At 38.7% G+C, this 22596-nt stretch overlaps 2 protein-coding genes across 4 annotated transcripts in view; both read left to right on the top strand.

The window, feature by feature from the left end:
• The window catches only part of tnc (tenascin C), a 58973-nt gene extending 41371 nt beyond the window's left edge, over window positions 1-17602 (top strand). For all 3 annotated transcript variants that reach the window (XM_017691250.2, XM_017691253.2, XM_017691252.2), the window contains 10 exons: window positions 2734-2877; window positions 3906-4025; window positions 4401-4544; window positions 5068-5198; window positions 5435-5567; window positions 8214-8365; window positions 11096-11192; window positions 11304-11465; window positions 12866-13029; window positions 14957-17602. In XM_017691250.2, coding sequence (XP_017546739.1) covers window positions 2734-2877; window positions 3906-4025; window positions 4401-4544; window positions 5068-5198; window positions 5435-5567; window positions 8214-8365; window positions 11096-11192; window positions 11304-11465; window positions 12866-13029; window positions 14957-15067 — 1358 coding nt within the window. In that variant the 3' untranslated portion in view covers window positions 15068-17602. The remainder of the gene's footprint in view (window positions 1-2733; window positions 2878-3905; window positions 4026-4400; window positions 4545-5067; window positions 5199-5434; window positions 5568-8213; window positions 8366-11095; window positions 11193-11303; window positions 11466-12865; window positions 13030-14956) is intronic.
• Window positions 17603-18603: 1001 nt separating this feature from the next.
• Window positions 18604-20143, top strand: b3galt8 (beta-1,3-galactosyltransferase 8). Its single transcript, XM_017691257.2, has one exon. It carries the CDS (start codon window positions 18793-18795, stop codon window positions 19774-19776), a length of 984 nt encoding a protein of 327 aa, XP_017546746.1. The 5' UTR covers window positions 18604-18792; the 3' UTR covers window positions 19777-20143.
• Window positions 20144-22596: the final 2453 nt, after the last annotated feature.

Genomic DNA, 22596 nt, shown 5'->3' with positions numbered 1-22596 from the left:
GCTGAGCATTCTCAGGGGTGCCAGTAGTAGACCTGTAAATGTGGAAATGACAAAAACATTTTTGGTGCAGCTTATGCATTTTAACAACACACTCACTATAATACATCATGTGCACCTTATATTTCTTTTTATATGTCTTAAATATGACAGGCCCTGGTTTGTGTTTCTACTGTGAATTTATGGTGTACAGTTTCCTATGTTAAGTCAAGTCAAGTCACGTCACGTTTATTTATAAAGCACATTTCAAAGGCACAGTGCTACTGAATAAAATCAACTAAAGCCAGAAATCAGTGGAAGATAAAAGAGAAGAGCACTGATGTAAACAGATAACAGCGCACATCTCTAAAAGGACTCTAAATATGTTTGGCTGTAATGTGGGTAAGACATTATAAAAACAGCAGTGTTCTGGAGTCTTGGGACAGTAATAGATAAATCCTTAGGTGAGACCATGAAACAGCTAAGAGCAACTGGTTAGAAGTTCATAGGTCCCGTAGGGAGGCAGTCGTCAGAAATAGCTTTTACAAACGAATATAAAACTTTTAATTCAACTGAACTCGCTTTTCTTGGTACCTGTTAGGAACTGTAAGTGGCTGATAGACCCTCAGGTAGAGTGAGGTGCAAAAATCAAGTAGATAAAATAATAAGTAGGATGTGTATGAGTTTTGTTGTATTCTTTAGCTGAAATAGGCTGCCTCTCACAACTGTGTTTACTTGCTTCTCAAACTTAAGGGCAGAATGACAAAGTTCAATGGTCCAGACATTAGCTATAGTTCTGTCATAATCAGAATTATCAAAGATAATCATTTCTACTTTGTCTTGGATTGGTTTAGGAAAAATTGTGAAAAAAATTAGTTAATTTTCTTGAATCCTAATGCATCCATGCAGCAAAGAGCAACAAGAACTTCCACTGCTTTTTTATTGTTTACTCAACATCTGTTTATAGTTAGTTCTACTGACTTACATTCTTTTGTCAGCACTAAAACATGACCAAACACAAGGATGTTTATTGTCCTGAGAAGTACAATTAGTCAAAACCCTCGAGTCATATCAACCTTTCTCCTTTCATATCCACTTTACACCTACGGCATTTGGCAGAAGCTTTCATCCAGAGTAACGTGATGTTATAGAGGCAGGTGAATGCAGCCCTAGACATCTTGTTCTAGGTCTCTTTTTGGGGCAGTGTAATGTAGTGTGCACCACTACACTACAGCAACCCCTCATAATGTTCAAAACATCAAAATGGATGAATATCAAAAGTCACATGGATATTTTAGTATGTCAATATCTGCACTGAGCATAGGGAGAATAATTCCTTTGTCCTGCATTAAATGACCCAGTGGTGTAATTTTGTAACCCACTATGCAGCGACTGATGTGGTATAGTGTGTAACACTGCTGCAAACCACATGGCTTCGGTTCTCTGCTGCACTCTCAGAAATAAAAGAAGTAAATGGTCACTGGGGCAGGATCCTTCTTGTCACTGGAGTGGTAGCCTCAAGGGCACATCTCAGTACCTTCAGTCAGGGAACATACCTGTACCATAATCCACTGAAATTATATTTTCTAAGTTGTATTGACTTCACACACCCCGTCTCCACTCCCGGCTTTTCATTTTATTGTTCTGTGTTAAAATGTTGTCAAATATGTACTTTTTACCTGGGAAAAAACATATTTAAGGTACACAGTTATACCTTATAACCAATTTTGTACATTTAAGGGGAGCATTTATATTGTTTACCTTGAGGAATGAAAAATGTACCTGCGCAGAACTTTTATTTCTAACAGTGTGCACTAAAAAGTCCTTGAGTGAAATGCCTATCACTACCTTCGCCAGCTCTGTAGCACGATTAAAATTGTATATGACTCTGGATAAAAGCATTTGATACAATGTCGGTTTTAAGATGAAAGGAAGACAGTTGGTGTGACTCAGAGTTTTTACTAATTGTACTTCTTAAGAGAACACCTTAACTATTTCTTTCATTGTAGTTGATACCTTGTGAGCTAGTTTGAAGAGCAAAGTTTGGTTCTAGATTTGTTCAACTTCATCACCAGCACCTCTGATGTAGTATAATGAAGTGTTGCTTAGTCAAACTGGAGATAATTACAGTTAATACCGGGCTGCCACAAAGCAAGGCCTGGAAATGGTTAAACAAACACAACAGCAAGATAAAAATCACTTTTTACTGCGGTAATATTTTGTACTTAGTGATCTAATTTAATATTGTTCTCTGAAAAAATTGTTTTCTTACCAAATAAATAACTTTTAAAAGTGCCTAAAACCTTTGCCCAATATTGTACAATTAAAAGGAAAAAAATTCAAAGCCATGACAGAATACAGAATGTTCTAGAAACACAGGAACGTTCTAAAAAGTGTCAAAGTTGTGCTCAGATGTTTGCACATGGCTTCGCTTTATGTGCAAATTTTAGGTGATATATTAGCAAAAATGGTCAGGTCTTTAAACTTCTATTCAGTCCTCTTTGGCATCAGTATGATGTGCTCAGGTTTTCAGATCAGAAGGGCTCGCAGGCACATTCTCAGCTATGTGGGCCTGTTGGTGGATGTCATCTATCAAAGCCTTCTGTTTTCTCCATCAGCGCCTTTTTCCTCAGTTTGCTCCAGCGTGATTCCAAAGCAGTTTTCTTAGAGAACGCTGCCCTCTTGTGGCAGTTGGCATAAAGTGCGCTGCATATATTGCACTCAGTGGTAAGCCTGGCTCTTTACCGCCCTCTGCAGGCAGTCCAATGACGATCACAGTTGATGGAGGAGAGTCCCACACAGTGCTGCCCAACTTGACCCCTGGAGTGACCTACCAGGTGACAGTCACAGCAGTAAAGGGACTGGAGGAGAGTGAACCAGGCGCTGATAGAGTTACAACAGGTACAGTTCTTATACCTCGCACATGCATCTGTACACAAACTTACTCATAGCCTGCAATTCAGATTCATTTGGACTTTCTTTAGGAAAGTAAATAAGTAACATAATAACATAACTTAAGTAACATAAGCAAATAAGTGAAATCAGGAAAAGCAAAAGAGGAAAATAGCTGTATAAAGTGTTTCTTTGCTCAGTACCTGTGATGGTAGATATCAGGCAGTGCTGAAATTTGTTCATTTTAACTTTCCATATTTCCATATGCAAAGGATGTCACCACAGGTTTTTCATAATACATGGCCATTGTTAACAGCCCATATTTTCAAATGTGTTTGATATATATCGCTGTTGTCGGAAGAAAACCTTGTATCTCCAAAATAGTAACTCTACAGGAGAAGAAAAAAAACATGCTTTAGTTTTAATGAAAGTCAATGGAACCAGAATTTTTTTTCCAACTAATTTTAGGTCATTTATTTTAGTCCATTCATCATGAAATTTACATATAATATAATGGGTAACATGTATTTTCAAATCCTGCCAAAAACTGAAAAACGTCAAAAACGGAGATATGAGGTTTTCTTACGACAACAGCAATATGTATATATTAAAGTTGTCACAATTACATACATTTTATCAACATGTGTGCTTATATTTCAATATACTACTGACAAATGTGCATGTGTAATTATTCAGAAACATCATGGGTCAATATATTTGACGCTATTTTAAAATGTTGCAAATATTGCACAGATTTAAAAAAAAAAAAAGGGCTTAGAATTCCACCAGCGTTTTACATTTCTGCCTGATTCATTAGTTGATTCATTGAATGTCAGAGTGGTTTGTTGCATCATACAGAAACTGGTTAATTCAAATATATCTACCAATATATCTGCAACAAGTGTCTCCTGAGTGTTTAAATGTAATGTTGATAATGATGAAAACTTGGTAAATCTGGGGGAAAAAAAAAACGTTTCTGCTCCTTAATGCGCTTAATACATTCTAAACCAAAACCTTCTATGTATGTTTGCTCTCAGCACTGGACAAACCTCGGGGTCTGAGAGCAATTAACATCACAGACACAGAGGCGCTGTTGCTCTGGCAGCCTACCGTGGCCACAGTGGACGGATATGTGATCACCTACAGTGCAGACAGTGGTAACGCTACACTACAGTTCAAACCTAGCTGGACTTTCCCATGCATTCTAAAACATGAAGGCCGGACTCCAGGCCTGGCAAGGACAGTCTCGTAAATCCTGGGATGTGGCTTCTATACTTTGTTATATCATTAGCTGCTAATGTTACCTTTTTGCTTCGGTGGTCATTCATTTCCATTGGCTTGTGTTACATCAACTCTCTGATGTATTCTTATGTTGTATAGTTGGTCTATGACTGTAAATCTATTGGTGTGGGTAAATTTAGTGTTTCCTTTGGTAATCAACTCTACAGTTAATGGCCCAAAGTCTAAACTACAATACTATGTCCAGATTAAAAGGAGAGTGCAAATTCTCATGATGAATATGTTTGTTGCAGTGCCTCCAGTGATGGAGAGAGTGTCTGGAAACACTGTGGAGTTTGAGATGAGCTCACTCATCCCTGCCACTGAGTACACTGTTAAAGTCTATGCAGTGAAAGAAGCAGCCAAGAGCGCCGCCACTACCACAGTGTTCACTACTGGTAACACATGCACATATACTCACTCACTTCACTCAGACCTAAGTACTCATACTATACTGTACAAAACGGGGAACTCCAAGAATATTGAATAATAAAAGACTTTTAAAGGGCTAATTGTGTAAGAATAATCTATTGTACAACAAACAATAAAATGATGCCAATTTGCAGGTGAATAGCTGTCTATCCATTTATGAACCTCAGATATTAATGGAACTTGACTCGTGAGTATCTAAGATCACTTGAAAATAAACTTTTATCATTAGCACCAACATCACTGAGTGTGTTCGAAATCCCTGTATCATAAAAAGCAGAAAATTAAACCAACTTCTAAGACTGAGCTTTGGAGGTGTGGAAAAATATGCCTGCAGACCTCATTGAAAAACTGGAAGTGAGTCTCCTGAAAAGAATGGAAGCTGTAGTGGTGGGAAAGGGTGGACACACTAAATACTGACAAATGAGACTCTCTTTTTAGTGAATTTTGAATTTTGTAATGACAATGTTAAGCATTTGCCCTCTGCTGCAGAAGTGGACTCTCCTCAGGATCTGGCAGCCAGTAACATCCAGACGGAGAGTGCCATGCTAACATGGAAGGCACCGCGAGCGGAAATCACCGGCTACATCCTCACATACGAGTCCGCTGACGGTGCAGTCAGGGTCAGTAGAATACATGAGCAGCCAAATGATCCTGCTCAGCTGCTTCTTAACATTCAGGGTTGTTACAGATAGGTTACATCTTTGTCTAGGGCAAAGAAGATGGCAGGTTAGATTAAATTAGACTAACTATCTGTGTTTATTTCTGCATTTATGATACCTAATTTAATTCTTTTGCTAGCAATATCTATAATGTTGCATTTGGAAATGTTGTATCTGACCCAGCTGTCCTTTCTCAGGAGGTGGTCCTCAGCCCCACATCCACATCCTACAACATGGGCCAGCTAAGTGCCTCCACGGAGTACACCGTCCGTCTGCAGGCCATCTCTGGACCCATGAGGAGCCGCATCATCTCCACCATTTTCACCACCAGTGCGTTCACATACACATACAACATCATGTCTACCCCTAGCTAAAGGGCAAGACACACCCACTTTGTTAATGACTGTGTTATACACTCACCGGCCACTTTATAAGCTAGTAAAAGTTTTGACCCTGTTTTGCCTTCAGAACTGCCTTAATTCTTTGTGGCATACTTTCAACAAGGTGTTGGAAACATTCCTCAGACATTTTGGTCCATATTGACATGATAGCATCACGCAGTTGCTGCAGATTTGTCGGCTGCACATCTGTGATGTGAATCTCCCGTTCCACTACATCCCAAATTTGCTCTATTGGATTGAGATCTGGTGACTGTGGAGGCCGTTGGAGTACAGTGAACTCACTGTCATGTTCATGAAACCAGTTTAAGATGATATGAGCTTTGTGACATTGTGCATTATCCTGCTGGAATTAGCCATTAGAAGATGGGTACACTGTGGTCATAAAGGGATGGACATGATCAGCAACAATTCCCAGGTAGGCTGCAGCATTTAAACGATGCTCACTTGGTACTAAGGGGCCCAAAGTGTCCAAGAAAATATCCCCCACACCATTACACCACCACCACCAGCCTGAACCGTTGGTACAACGCAGGATGGATCCATGCTCATGTTGTTTACGCCAAATTCTCACCCTACCATCTGAGTGTCACAGCTGATATTGAGACTCGTCAGACCAGGCAACATTTTTCCAATCTTCTATTGTCCAATTTCACTGAGCACGTGCGAGTGGTACTCTCAGTTTCCTGTTAGCTGACAGGAGTGGCACCCGGTGTGGTCTTCTGCTGCTGTAGCCCATCTTCTTCAAGGTTCGACATGTCGTGTGTTCAGAGATGGTGTTCTGCATTCCTTGTTTGTAACAAGTGGTTATTTGAGTTCCTGTTGCCTTTCTATCATCTCAAACCAGTCTGCACATTCTTCTCTGACCTCTCACATCAACAAGGCATTTTTGTCCATTCAACTGCCGCTCACTGGATATTTCCTCTTTTTTGGACCGTTCTCTGTAAACGCTAGAGATGGTTGTGCGTGAAAATCCCAGTAGATCAGCAGTTTCTGAAATACTCAGACCAGCCCGTCTGGCACCAACAACCACGGCACGTTCAAAGTCTCTTAAATAACCTTTCTTCCCCCATTCTGATGCTCGGTCTGCACTTCAGCAAGTTGTCTTGACCACCTCTAATGTGTCTAAATGCATTGAGTTGCGGCCATGTGATTGACTGATTAGCTATTCGTGTTAACAAGCAACTGTACCTAATAAAGTGGCCGATGAGTGTTTTTGCTCCTGCTAAATGGCTTGCAGTGGGCATTATTGTCTGTTAGCAGTCCTGCCCACAGTTACAGTGGCTGAAAATCATTCTAGCCATGTTGTTGTATCTGATAAGAATACATCACTATACATGCATCATTCCGTTGACCACTTGCTGCTAAGTAACAACAATGGTTGCTTTATTCTAAGCAGCTTGATATGTTTTAGGTGGCTGCCGGTATAAAGGACATACACTGTGTATCCAAGCTTGTAGACACCTGCTGCTCAAACATTTCTTCTGAAATCAAGGATATTAGCAGAGTTTGTTCCCCTTTTCTGCAGCGACAGCCTCTACTTATCTGGGTAGGCTTCATGCTAGATGATGTAACATGTGAGGATTTGTTTGAGTATTACTGAGGTCAAATTTTGGTGGTCACCCCAGCTCAACCCGAAGCTACTGAATGGGGTCCTGTAGCTCCTGAGAACAACCCCATGCTGAGGGGCTTCATACACCTCCGGCTGATGGCTGGTACTCTGCATGGTGACTCATGTGCGGCTGCTCCAGAGCACCCCATTCTAATGGCAATGCTTTTCTGTGGAGAATACACAAGCTATGCACAACAAGTTGAATGCCTGCTTCAGCAATGAGTGCTAAAATAGCTGAATTCACTCATTCCAAGATTAGGCTTAATCCATCTCCAGGAATCTGGCACAAAGTGTTAGTTTCTATTTCGAACAATGTTCAGGACATTTTTGCTTTGCCACTTTATTTTGCAGAGTTGCTGTATTAAAGCAATAGAGCACTTTTGCCTCATTGACACTGTGCTGTGGAGGAGTCATGACATGCTGCAAACTACAAATGACAATTTCTGCAGGCATTTTTGAATCACTAATGTCAGTAGACAGACATGTACAAAGATATTAATTGCAACATTTTACTGAAAATGTCCTGAACTCTGCAGTATAAATAAAATGGACTTAAAAGGCTTGTGTCATGGAAAACTGAAATAAGAGCGTTTGATGCAGTATGACAACATCGTTAAAGTTTCAAAATGTACCATTCACCCCAAATCCATCCATATATGGACACAAAGCTGCAAAAACCACTGCTTTTGGGATGCTGCAAAAAAGAAGCATTAAAATAAATCCATCTCTTCCACCCCACAGCAGTTTAGCCCCACACATTCAAGCTGAAGTTATAAGAAGTGTTTCAGCCTGGCCTGCTTTTCAACTGAGGTACAATGCAGGGCAACCAATCAGAAAAGAGACCATTTAGTCTACATACACCAGTATTAAAGAAACAGCAACAAAAACAGCCTGTTTTTGTTACTAAACAGACTAATAGTCATCAGTGTTGTGCTCAAGCTCTCTCTCTCTCCCCCTGTGATATAGTTGGAGTCCTGTACCGACACCCTAAGGACTGTTCTCAGGCTTTACTGAATGGAGACACAACCTCAGGCCTGTTCACCATCTACCTCCGTGGTGATGAGAGTCAGCCCCTGCAGGTCTACTGTGATATGACCACAGAAGGCGGCGGCTGGCTGGTGAGTAAATACCCTCCACTCATCAAAACTGAATTCTCATGATTATCCGTGTTATACATTTGCATCGTAGCTTAAAGTGTGCCCATGTGGTGAATGTAATGTTGGCTCTTCCTCTTCTGAGGCTACATACCGCTTATTTACCATGAAAATAAATGAACTTTATACACCTGTTAGTTACAGCCACACAACCTGATTGGTTGAAACGCATTCATCTGTGCTTCTACAGTGGCCCTACAAAGCATTGGAACATGTGTGCCATACTTAACAAACGTACTACATTCATTGTGTTACAGTCCAACACTGATGATTTTTTTTTATTTATTTATTGGCAAAACAAAACATGGCAGGTGTTTCTGGTTTTTATTGTTTGAGATTGCGACCAACATATCTTTGAACACGTCATGATCCCATCAATAAACACAAGATCACCAACACCATTGTAAGAACAACAGCAGCCTTAGTGCAGGTCTTTCTGGGCTTTCTCTCCACCATCAGTTTGATGTTAGGCTGAAAGTTTCTTTCAATGTAGTCAATCAATTTCTTAAAAATAAGTAAATAACAAACGAACAAAATGATTTAAAAGTCAGAGTGCAAGAGGTCAGGCTAGAATTGTAAACTATAAAAAACAAGCAAGAAAACAAACTGGGAGGTCAAACACTGGAACAAAAGGCTCAGGAATGCTGAGTAGACTCATACAATGCTTCAGAGTATGGACACAAACAGGTTATATGGGCACATGAACAGGTGACAGCAATCAATAATCAGGTGAACTAGAGCCTGAATAGGTAGATGGCTGAGAGTCCATGGTCATGTGATCCCCCAGAGGATTCTGGGAGTTGGAGTTCTACACAGAGTGAAGGGTGATAGTCTCTGCTGAGCCAGCGGGAGGTGTGACAGAAAAGATCTGTGAAAAGGACACATCTGTATCATTTTACTGATCACTTTATTTCAGTAAGTATGTTATACATACTAGGAATTTGCCTTAGTGAGTGCACATACAATATCCTGTGCAGACCACACAAGCACATAGACTGTTAAGAAGTATTTAATTAAGACACAAATCATACAAACATGCAGTAAACAGAATCATAAAAAGAAGAGACCATGTGAACGGAGCTGAAGAGATGTGTGAATATCTGTACATATGCAGGTCTAATGAGACATAATAGTATAACTAATATATACAGAATACTACAGCATGACAAACATTTGTACAACTGGGCAAGCATGCATTGCGCCACAGATGAGTTACTGTAATACAGTAAGTGTGATTTGTTGGTTTCAGTTTAAGTTTATAGTGGGAAGTGTCCGCTGTGGTTAATGAGAGCCACAACTCTGAGGAAAAAGCTATTAGCATGCTGTGAATCAACCAGAGGAAAGTGGGTGGAAGAGATGTCGTCCAGGATAGCAATCTGTTACCTGCAGATTTGTCTTGCAGCACTTGGTCATTCATACCGATAAATGACGCATTAATTACCATTTTGCTTTTTCCTTTGTTTTGTGTTATATTCCATTAATCAAACAAACACAGGTTACACTCCAAAGACTATTTCCTAGTGAAAGCATCTTAAATCTAGTCAGCACACCCAACATTTCCAGTCGTGAGACCTAAGAGTAAACTACGATTTTTTAACCCATTTCTAGATGTTCCCATATATTTAGCAACAAATCTGTTCCAAATATGTATTTCTGCAAGCTACATTTTCTGCCACTTTACAGAACTACTCAAAACTCAGATTTCGAACATTATTTTAACAAAATTTAATTACCCAGCCATTAAAGCACATTACACCAGTGACACAGAAGTTATGAGCTGTCTGATGAACAAAATTATTAATAAATTAATTATATATAGTGAGCGAGTGTGACTCGCCTGCTCATGCCTTGAGATGCTTGCTCTCTGATGAGCCTCGACCCAAAGAAGCAGTTTAATAGAGCTGAAATATGTACTGTGGTAAAATGTAAAATAAGAGTCCTGATAACACCGGTGACCAAAATCTCTGTGACAAATGATTTTTTTTTTTTTAATTTTAAATAAAACAGAATTAAAAAATTTTTTTTTTAAATAAAACAGAATCAATTGGAGAAATTATAAGGGGAAACTATTATTTAATCATAAGTCAACTGTTTAAATGTACATAGCGGCTTTTGGCGCCATGCCAAGTATTTTAGGCATCTTTTTAAGCCCTGCAGCCTTTGTGACCTGGTTTCCCATCCAGACGGAGAAAGACCCACACAACAAAAAGACTGCTCAGATTCAAGTCTACCAGATTCCCCACTTGCACATAATACATGTATTTAGTGTATAAAAGATGGTTTGGGTGATTGTTTTTTAAACAGCTTAAAATGGACAAATTTCCAATCTTTACTTTTTCTTGACTTCATTGTTTAGATGTATAAGTGTGAGTCACTGTTTAATAGTATTTCAGGGGTAATGTAATGATCCCTCACAGTAAAATGTTACTAAGAAACAACAGTAATTGCTGCTTCTGGACCTCCGATTTTGGCAAAAGGAGTTACTCATATTTAAAATATTCCCAACTTTTGTACTTTACATTTTTGTTTACTTTGCAATACTGCTATGTAAAAGCAACAGAATAATGGAAAGGTTGTACATTATCACGACTGTGTTGATGTTATTAGTAATAACACACACTTTCTCATGTTCTGTTGCTTATCAACACACTGGAGGTTTGTGATAATGAGGGTTAATGGATCATTTTACTACAGGTGTTCGTCAGGAGGCAGAGCGGCAAACTGGACTTCTTCAGGAACTGGAAGAACTACACCGCAGGCTTTGGGGACATGAATGATGAATTCTGGCTCGGTATGAACTCTTCTGTGACTTTATAATAAAACTCAAAAGCTCTTTCACAGTGATATTAAGGTTAATCCCTCTGCTTGATGTGTTAGTCTCATTGCCTCTCGTTGTGTCCAGGTCTCTCTAACCTGCATAAGATCACCTCTCAGGGCCAGTATGAGTTGCGGGTGGATCTCAGAGATAAGGGCGAGTCGGCGTACGCTCAGTATGACAAGTTCTCTGTGTCTGAGCCACGCAGCCGCTATAAGGTGCATGTGGGTGGCTACAGTGGCACTGCAGGTAAAATTCCCTCAGAAACATAAAAATGTTGGGCTCAGTTCAGTTTACATGATAAAATGCAGTCATAGCCAATGAAAAAGTGGATAGCATTTTATTGTTTAATTATTGTCATTAATATTAGTAGTAGTTGTAGTAATGATAATAATAATAATCATAAAAATCATCATAATAATGTGAATACTATAATTAACTCAATGTTCCATGCACTGAAAAAGTTATGCACTTAATTTACTTCATTTAAATGTGTGCTTCATTCATTTATTCATCTACATCAATAAATATATCAAACATCAAACATCAAAGAGCTCATATCATAGAAAAATGCTTTTTTCTCTTTATTTATTGTCAAAGACTTTAACGTAGTACAACAGTTAAAGTGTTAAAGTTGCAATACATACCATTCAATCCATGCAGCCCATATTTGGAAATGAACAGCAGTCTGTTTTGAATTCACTGTTTTTGTGATGTCACACAAACCATCACATTTACATATATCCAGCTATTCAGAAGTTTTGTACCCATTCACACTCATGTCAAAAACACTGTTTCAGTCCAAACTGCTTTTTGAAGAAGGCACAAGAAGGACAACCAATCAGAACAGAGCTTATTATTATTTACATATACCAGCCTTAAAGGCACAGTAACAAAACAGTGTAATTGGAAGGAATAAAAAGAGCTTAGAAAAAGATAAATGAAAGGGGTCAGTTGGAAATGGGGTGCATGTGGGAGTGATTGACTTCAATTTCTTGTAGAATAGAACAAGCACATGCAAGCCACACACACACACACACACACACACACACACACACACACACACACACACACACACACACACACTTAAAATGCAGAAGTAGATTGCAGAGGTTCATAGCAAGGACAGCAGTTCAAGGGTCAGGTCTACGTGACTCCTCTAAGGATTAACAGTGTTGCATTAAGGCATTGTCTGTGCCCTTAGCGTTGAATACGGAGTACAACATGAACCAATAAACTTGGGAACCAGTCACATGCATTCCATGGGAACATTCCATGGAAACACTACTGGAGAGTTGGAATTTTCCACATCAAGTACTTGTTTGCTGATAAAGATATTCCTGAGGTCAGCAGCAGGGACTTTCTGAACCAATCACCATTTATGCAATCTCTAATATACATCATGTGAACTTAGCCTCAGACAGCAGCACAAAACCTGGTCTGGGCAATACAAACTGCTTTACTGACAACTTCAAAGTTCTGCAAATTAAAGACAACCTTGAATTTTATTACCATATGCAGTGTTCAAGATCTTGTTTATTTTAGGTTGGAGATTGATAATTGAACTGCAAGGATTGACCTATTTTTATGTGCTTAATAATAATCTATTTCCATTATGATAATTATGCTTTGCTGATCCCCTTTCCTAGGTGATTCAATGACCTACCACAACGGCCGTCCTTTCTCAACGTTCGACCACGATAATGACATAGCCGTCACCAACTGTGCTCTCTCTTACAAGGGAGCTTTCTGGTATAAGAACTGCCATCGGGTCAACATCATGGGACGATATGGAGACAACAGCCACAGCAAAGTATGACGCTTTACACACTGCATTAATACACTAGTACTGTAATGATTTGATTCATGATTCTTTAGGATAAAGTGCAATACGTCTTTTTAAACTCTGCAATGATTCAGGTTTATTTTTAAAAAATACATTAATACACAAATGTTGCTGGAGGAACATTTCATACAGTAGTGGAGTATAGATAAAAGCTACACTCTTAGAAATAAAGGTGCTTTGCAGGCACATTTTTGTTAATCAAGGTACAAACAATGTAAATGTATCCTCAAAGCTACAGCAGAGGTTTTAAGGTCCAACTGTGAACCTTATGTAGGTTTCTCCCAGTGGAAAAGTGCATTTACACACCTTTTCATAATCTAATGTTTTCAAACAGAACAGTAAAATAAAAAGTCTGGAGGCGAAAGAGGGTGTGGAGTCAGTACCGCTTAGAAAATATCATTTCACTGGATTATGGTACAGTTATGTTCCCTGACTAAAAGTATTGAGATGTACCTTGGAGGGTACCACCCCTGAGACAAGAGGGGTACTGCCCCAGTGACAGTTTCATGCCTTTATTTCTGAGAATGTAATGTACTAAGCTTTTTTTCATATGTTTATCATGTAATATAGATCTAATATGTTGACTTGTAAACAAAACAACACACGATTATTGTGTTAATAATGAATAATGAATATTATTTTGATTCATTTTAGTCAGTTCCAGTTAAATCACCACCCAAGATGGGTGCAGTTTTACACTTCTGGCTTGCTTTACATGGTAAAACTCACTTGCAAATTAGTTGCAAGTTGCAGAGTACAAATTGTGTGAAACATCATTTTCATGCAGCTTGGCACTCACAATCAAGCAGTTCAAAATCATTTCAGTTATGCCAGTAGATGTTTGTCAAGAGAGGAGAAAATATAGCTACATTGATCACAATATGCAGTCTAACAAGGCAAAAAAATAAAGCTAGCATAAATCATTGGCTAGCGAACTAGCTAGTTAAGCTAACTGATTACCAGCAAATAAGCAATATTATTTATGTAATGTTATCACCTGGTACATTATCATGGCTGTTTAATGACAACTGTTTTACTGTTGTGGCAACTAATATAGCTGAGTTTCAAAGTTTCAAGTGAGTTGCATCAGGAGGCATTACATTATACAACTCAGGCAGAGTTTTGTTTCATGTAAGTTTCAAGGAACTGAAGTTGCAAAAAGGTTTCACCGCCAGCTTTAGATACAGTGGCCCCAAAAGTATTTGGATGTTTGTGCCACACTTCAATATGCATCAAGTTCATCATGTTGAGAGAACAAAATTTCAACCTATTTGCATTTATTTTAAACAGACTATTCCAAGACAGTTTCTTTTTGGCAAAGTTTTCTTGCAAAAGATGACCAGTCTGATTTAGAGCAGTTTCTTTGCAAGTTTGTGAGTTCATGATCCAGTGAACACAAGCTGACTACCACCATTATAAGAAAAGCAGCTTCAGGCTTTGATGTTTCCACCTCTGTGCTTTACTCGTAGTGCAGTTTGGTTGGACTTCTTTTCCATACTTCCATGGAAAAGAATAGGAATACTTCCATACAAATAGTCCACCATCGGTTTGATGTTATGCTAAAACTGCTTACAGTCCCATAAATGAATACAAGTTGAATGACAGCACTGTTTGACATTTCTGTGAAACCTATCTAATATTTAGGTGCTTCTGAAGGCCTTAAATGGATCAGGTGTGTTTGATTAGAGGTGGAACTAAGCTGTGCAGGCTAATAGATCTCCATTAAAAGGACCGGGCACCCCTGCCTAAAGAACTTCATTAAAGTTTAGCAATGGTTAAAAAGCATCCAATTGATTTTTTGTGCCACTGTATATTAATAGCAGATCTCACAATGACAAACAGAGAATTTTTTAACCAAGCCTAAGTCAGTGCTTTGAATGATCTTTTCCTGCAGGGTGTGAACTGGTTCCACTGGAAGGGCCACGAGCACTCCATTGAGTTTGCTGAGATGAAGATCAGACCAGCCAACTTCAGGAACTTTGAGGGCAGGAGAAAGCGATCGTAAAGCGGCTCTACACATCTGCCCAACCCCCACCCCACCAATCTGCCCTTACTGCATCAGCTCCACCCCTTCAGCTACCAAAGCTCCTGCCAGAAACCTCTCTCTCTCTCTCTCTCTTTCTCTCTCTCTCTCTCTCTCTCTCGCACACATCTCCAATCCTACACTCACAGTAACCCAGTTTAAAATGTCGTCCATAATCCCTCATTCTGAGCTACAGCTCATCCACGGTGGCGTGTGGCACCAGTGTGATAGGTGCCGGCCTGACAGTCAGCGGCAACAGCCAACCACACCCTCTTCAGGGCCATGCAAAACATCAGAATCATACGCACCAAAGACTGCCATGCCAAGATCCATGTAAGAAATCCATACACTGGTAGCGAAATCGTTCATTTTCCATCAGAGTATAAAATATGATATCACTTGTTTTGGTACTTCATCTGGTACGTTGTTGACAGAAGTGACAAAGAGGAATTTTGGAGCAAACCCACAGAAGAACCATATTTGGTTCCCTAAAGAACCTTTCAATTCATGGAATACTCCAGCTAATCTCTGTCTGCTGCATCTGTAGTATACTGTTCGTTACCAAGGACAGTCATTTTCTTGCACTTGGAAATGAGCAGAAAATCTGTTGACATGCTGACAATAGAAGCATCTGCCCGTTGACTTATATTGTGTTTTGAGTCAATAGATTTATGTTCTTTTCCCAAGTCTAAACTATTGCCTGTTGTAATTTCCTATATACTAGAGATGAGGCAGTTAGAGTTACTTAGAAAAATGTTCTTTTATAGATTGATCCACTCAAAATATTTAGTGGTTCTTCAGTGGCATCGATCCAAAAACCCCTTTTGGCGAGTTTATATCGAAGACTGTAGCTCATGTTTGGTTCATGTATAAAGGGCAGAATGTCTGTTAGTGGTCTTGTTTTGTGTTTGGTGCCTCTTCACTTTTACAAAATGCAGCTTGCATTTCATCTGGCGGTCATCCAATGAAGAGGCCCAGAGCCTTTTTGTCTATATTAGTCTCAGTGTGAAGCATCATAACTCTTCGTACCCCCCCTCTTCCCCCACTCCTGCCATTGCAAGTGATCAGTTCTAAGGAACAGTGGCATGTGTAGCACATTGTAAACATTTTTAAACATTACCATGGGTGACATCTCGGCTCGCACAGTGCACAGGACACTGCGCCGCCTCCAACCGTATGCACCTTTCCGAGTGTTTTTAGCCAAGCAAACTGTTTTAACTTTCAATCCACAGGCCCTTGATGTCAGAAACTCACTTTAAGATTAGTAAAAACAAGTGAAAAGTGATGTTAATACTGGCAAAAAGTGATATTTGCTGTGAAAAGAATGCTGAGTTCTAAAATGTAGTTTTAGGAATTAGTGTTAGCCTAAAAGATTTTAGCTGTCACTAATAAGAATTCATAGATTTTCCGATTGCAGTTTGGTGGGTGCAATGGGTAAAATCAAGTTTAACATGTAATATTTCAATTTTCAGAAGTAAACAAGGACATTTTTAAGGAAAAGTTATAATTGTAACTGGTTTGAATTTAAAAAAAATTAATTGAAAATACTACAAAAAGGTAAACATTCAAATGTAAAAGTTACAAATTTCTGTTCATACGAAACATGTTTTCTATTCTTAAACAACAATAAATTTATATTGGTAAGAATTGCATTTCAACGTGTAATCATTAAAATTTCAGCATGTCAAATTTTAATTTTTACATAACTTATTTTGTGGGTAAAAATAGTTTATCATGTTAAAATGAACTGAGAAAAGCCATACATTCTTTCTAGGGAGAGCTGAAATGTTATATGCTAACATCTAATATTGCTAGTACAATTTGAAATTCAGTTTTTTACATTATACAAATTTAATTTTTATCATTTCAAAATTGAATAACTTCAGATTGAATTTCTGACATCAACATAATGTGAGCTAAAGGCTAAAATGGCTTGCCACACCTATGGCATTCTACAGGTAGCTATTAGTGCTAAATGAACCCAAGTTACACTTCACTTTCAGTGTGCAGGGGTTCATTCTGCACTGGTGAATTTAGCAGTGTAATGACATTGGAACACACGACAGAGGTGATGAGTTTTATTTTATTTTTCTCAATTGTATCTTCTGGAAAGTAAAGGCAGGACCTATATCAGTATGTGACTGAGGTAAGCAAGTTCGTGAGTACATATAATGATCGAGAGTCATAAGGTGATATTGTGCGGCAGATGAATACTTTAAGAAGGCCATTTTCATTTTTTTAAAATCTGCATTGTACATTTATATAAAGGTATTGTACACAAAATGAATTAATATACAGAGTGAGTCTTTGTGTCCCCCCCACCCCACCCCACCCCAGCCTTTCCTGTTATAGACTAAACCACTGACCCTATGGAATACCTGTGTAAATTAAGTCTCTGGTATCTGAATATGTTTTGTTTGTTTGATTGTTTTGTTTGTTTGTTTTTAACTGGGTGAACAACAGGTGTTTCTCTGTAACCCCTATTACAATAAAATGGATTTTGTTTACAAAAACAAAGTCATTGTTTTATTCATTTTGTCTCTTTTTACACAGAAGCACCAAAATGGCCTATTTTTTTACATCAGTGCTAGATAGAAATAAGGAAATAGTGTCTGTATATTAATTATATTAATTTGTACTCCATTCCTTTGTCTAAGTGAAAACATGTTATTGTGTATTGAAATGGTGTGACAACCATTTGCTTAATCAGTGTTCAGTGTTCATCATTTTGAGATAAGAGATAAAGAAATAGGGCTATACATTTGCATGCAATTTGAATGAACTAAAGGCTATGGCATCGTATCTTTCACCTTCCCACACATGCCATTCCGTTCCAACATTCCAAGAGGAATGTGTAGTGCATTCTGAACATATTCATTGGATGACATCCTGCATCGTTTGCATTAAAGGGCACACACACACACACACACACCCACACCCACACACATATATATATATAGGCTGTGTCTGAAACTGGCTGTGTCTGAAACTGGGTGGGTGGAGCTAGACTGCTGTAGCTTGAATAGGCAGATAAAGGCTTTCAACCTCACAAAAACAGTGAATTTGAAAAAGGGTTGCTTTTCTTGCGTACTACATAACTGAAGATGTTTGTGGCAAAAAAGATTTCTCTCAGCTACTAATAATGTATTCTTAATGAGTATAAATTGAGTAAAATGAGTATGTTTTTGTTAATAGTATTAGATAAAACTACCCAGAAGGAGAGTCTGTTCCACAGTGTCTTGTGTGTGTGTGTGTGTGTTAGTTAAAAACCACAAATTGCACAAATTGTCCCAGAGTTGGTAAGATCATCAGCCTGAAACTGGAAGTATTTTCAGGTAGGGAAACCTCCACCCAACCTGCTTTGTCTTTCTCTGACGTCTGCTCATAAACTGTCTTGCAGGCAGAAAGGGGCTGAGGCTAATGGGCCCAACCCACTGCTTTGTTTTATCTGGCAACAGAGTGCTGACACAGACACAGTAACTGTGTGTTTATAGAAGCTTTGGGAGTGGCCTGCTGGTGGAAGGAGGAGGAGGAGCATGAAGATTATGGAGCTGTTTTGCTTCTGACCAGGAAGGAACTCTGACTTTAAATGCAACATGAACCTTTTCTTCACTCCATGCAAGAATCTGAGGAATTACTGGCCTAATCTCATACTTCTGCGCTCCTCTTAGGTTTGGTATGTGTTGTTAAATTCTAACAGCTTAGCAATGCTAAAGTCTCTGAGGTCTAGGCTGCTGAAATACTTAGTGTTAGGTTCAACTATCTTGGTTTCACTTCTAATTTGCCTTCTTTGGAATAGTAGCGTGTCAGGGTTGCCTTCTAGGAGCTTAGCACCTCTAAAAGATGAGCTTTACAAGGTCATCTCACCATCCACGTACAGATACATCCTCAACCAGCCCAAACTGTGTGAAAGGAGAAATCCTTTTGTGGTGTTTATGATACCAGTGACAGGAGAAGACAGCAAGTCCAGGTCAGCTATTAGGAAGACCTGGGGTCAAGACAATTTACTCCCAAATGTGGACATTGCCAGGTTGTTTTTCACTGGACAGCCAAGTGAACCCAATACAAATCTTGAGAAACATCTTCAAAAGGAGAGTAAAGCCTATGGAGATATCATCCAAATGGACTTTCTGGATACTTACCGCAATCTCACCATCAAAACTATGATGATCATGAACTGGCTGGCTACTTACTGCCCTTCAGCCCAATATGCCATGAAGGTTGACGCCGACATCTTCGTCAATGTGCCTTATCTCGTGCACCACCTCCAAAACCAGGCTTCCCATCAGGACTATATCACAGGGTCAGTCATTAACGATGGTCACCCTCGCAGGAATCCACACAGCAAGTGGTTCCTGTCTGAGGAAGTATATCCAGAGAGCTTATTCCCACCCTATGTGTCTGGAGCTGGTTATGTGTTTTCTATTGACCTGGCTAAAAAAATATCAAGGGCTTCTAGATTTGTGCGCCCCATTGACATGGAGGATGTTTATGTGGGTTTGTGCCTCCATTACTTAAATGTCCGCCCAGTCTTCTCTCGGACACTTTTACCTTACAAGAACTTGTTTGAGATCCGTCGCCTGGAGTACGACAAATGCACCTTTGCACAGAGAATCATCATCACGGGCTTTACGCCGAGCCAACTGCTGAACATCTGGCATGACTTTCAGAGTGCTGGTTTGTCGTGTTGATGCTACAATACAGCTGCTCCTAACAGACTGGTTTGGATGGGAAAAGGAGACTAGAACACTGGAAACTTGTACAATGTTGTAGCTCAGGCTAACTGACCATTGAATGTTTGACCAGATGAATAATGTATTAATAATAATTAATGATAGATTAATAATGCCTTTGTGCCTTATCAAAAGAAGAAGAAATGTCCATATTGAAATGGTTTGTCTTTAAGCCTTGGGAATATGTTCAGTATGCAGTATGCAGTTACACAAAACATTTTAGGTGTCCATATAGTCAAATGATGCATTTAGTTGATCATCTATGTGAAAATCGTTGATACATCCTCTACAGAGAACAAAAATAAATAAAAAAATATAAAATGTGGCAAGCGTGAACGTTATGACACATTTATCATTTCTTATGCTTTATTTTTTATCTTTAACTCAGCAAAAAAAATAGAAATTATGCACTAAGTTTATGGGGAAATCTCTTATTTATTAGGGGACATTAGGGGGCTAACAGAGAATATAGAGAAATGCATGGACTACAGTCTGTAATTGTAGAACTATGAAGCGCTATTATTAGTGGAGCTGATTAAATGGACAGTGAGTGTAGAAACAAGGAGCTGTACTTAATGAAGTGGCTGGTTTGTGTTTGTGTGTGTGTGTGCGTGTGTGTGTGTGTCATTATAAAATTACTAAGGCTGTGTATGTATTCACAACAGATTGGTAATAATATGGAGGAGTTCCTATCTCAGACAAAAGTCACCTGACCTGATCTATGTCTTTCAGCTGTAGGAGATGATCAGTCTTTTACCAGACAATGGATAAGCTGTGGAGCAGGTCACACTTGTTGGAGCAGCTGACATCTGTTTTAAAGCCTTCTTTGTATTTGATACATACCACCCCCAGCAGTGTTCTCCAGTTTGGGAGCACAGACTGTTGTGTGTGTGAGCTTCCAGGTCAGGAATCCCTGCAGTAAGACTTTTATGGGATTTATTTTTGCCACTGAACAGTGATGCCCACGCATGATCAGCTTCCAGAATGAGAAAGAAATGTTAGAAGACCCTCAAAAGATATTGGGGCACTCGTTTCATAAGTAGTACTGAAATTGTTACAGGGAATCCAGAATGTTTCTTATTCTTAAATACATTGTTATTGTTTCCAGTTCAGTTATGAAAAACAGTAATTGTGATCATTTTCTGGTATTAATTCAGTGCAAAATGGATAAATAACTGTCATTTTTAATATGACAATGAATTACATTAGTTAATGCAATTTCCTACATATGTAAGTATATATATGTAAGAAATTGCATTAACTAATGTAATTCATTGTCGTATGGTTTTATATGTGCAATATTTCCCATGTTACACAATGGATTTCATGTAACAATTAATATGTCCTACATATGAATGTCTAAAATAAACCACTACATTTGTGGTGGTTAAAAGTGATTGTTTCAAGCTTTTGCATATTATGTGACTTTCAGCATTGCTTTAACTTTAATCAAAGTTATTCAAATTTAGCAACAGACAAGAACAACCCAGTATTTGATTCATTTAACCCAGCAATAGAGTTGAAAGTATTCAGCTGCTGGGTTAATTGCTTGACCTAAAATGCTGGGTCAGAATAATAACCCAGTATGTTGGGTCAGGTCTACCAAATGCTATATTTGTCCAATATTGACCCAGCACTGGGTTGTGAAAATGACCCATGGGAAAATGGGTCAATTTCTACCCAACCTTTTGCTTAGAGTGTAGATACATACATATATCATATCATTTATGAGTCATGATTTATGATGAAACCAAACTTTGCTCTGAATTTAGCTTGAAGTACTTTATTTTTGTAAAATGAGAAGTGTTAAGCTTACCTTTCAGCAGGTAAGTACAGATATTCAACAGACGAGGGCGCTGTTTCTCTTTCAGGTGGAACAGTGATGATTAAAGGAGCTTTCCTGGAATGAAGACACATTAGACACCCTGTATTAAATCATGTGTTGCGCGCTGAACAACATGTCACTGTGTGGATAAACAAAATGCTTCATGCCTTAGTAAGATTTCTTGTACAGTAACCTGCAAAGTGCATGCGTTCACTGACAACTAGGCTCAATGTGACATTTCACTGTACTGTGGAGCAGCACAGCTGAACTCAGCCCCAAAGTCATTCTGTGTGGTCATTTTATAGAAGACCTCAATAACCACGACTGTAATAAGGAAAATGAGACATATGAGGCCCTTTTCACGGTGCAGTGTTAGCGAGTACAGTGTTAGAGATGGTGCGGTATCAGAAATAGCATGGTGAATCATTAGCACTGTGGTCTCTGTCAGTCTGAACAGATGGCGAACACTGTCTGTGAGATGCAGTGAAATTAGGAGAGAGACTGTGATTGTTATCCTCTTCTCCTGACTGACACCTGCAGTTTTACTGGTTTTTCCTCGTTACAGAGTTACAAGCTCGAAGCGATCTGTTTTGTATACCTGAACAGTTTTTATTTATTTATTTATGTATTTATTTATTAGCTGGTTGATTTCAACAAATTCCAGCTTTTAAAATTCAAATTCAACCCACTCTTTGGAAGAAAGTTATCTTTTTTTTCTCTCCAGTTGTGTTGACTTTATTAGTGACAGTTATTATTAACGATTAAGTGGAGCATGTTTAGTAATATTTACTATGTGGTGGGAGTTACTATGTAGTAGTTGATGTTTAGCAATAGTTATTATATACTCTTTAGTGGTAGTTATTATGCAGTAGTGATTAAGTAAGACTTAATATGTACTATTAAAGGAAGCTGTTATGTAGTACTTATTAAGACTTAATATGTACTATTAAAGG

This window comes from Pygocentrus nattereri, chromosome 20, assembly GCF_015220715.1.
Source record: "Pygocentrus nattereri isolate fPygNat1 chromosome 20, fPygNat1.pri, whole genome shotgun sequence".
Classification (NCBI taxonomy): domain Eukaryota; kingdom Metazoa; phylum Chordata; class Actinopteri; order Characiformes; family Serrasalmidae; genus Pygocentrus; species Pygocentrus nattereri.
Note: the sequence above shows the minus strand (reverse complement) of the source record. Positions and strands in the feature narration are given on the sequence as shown.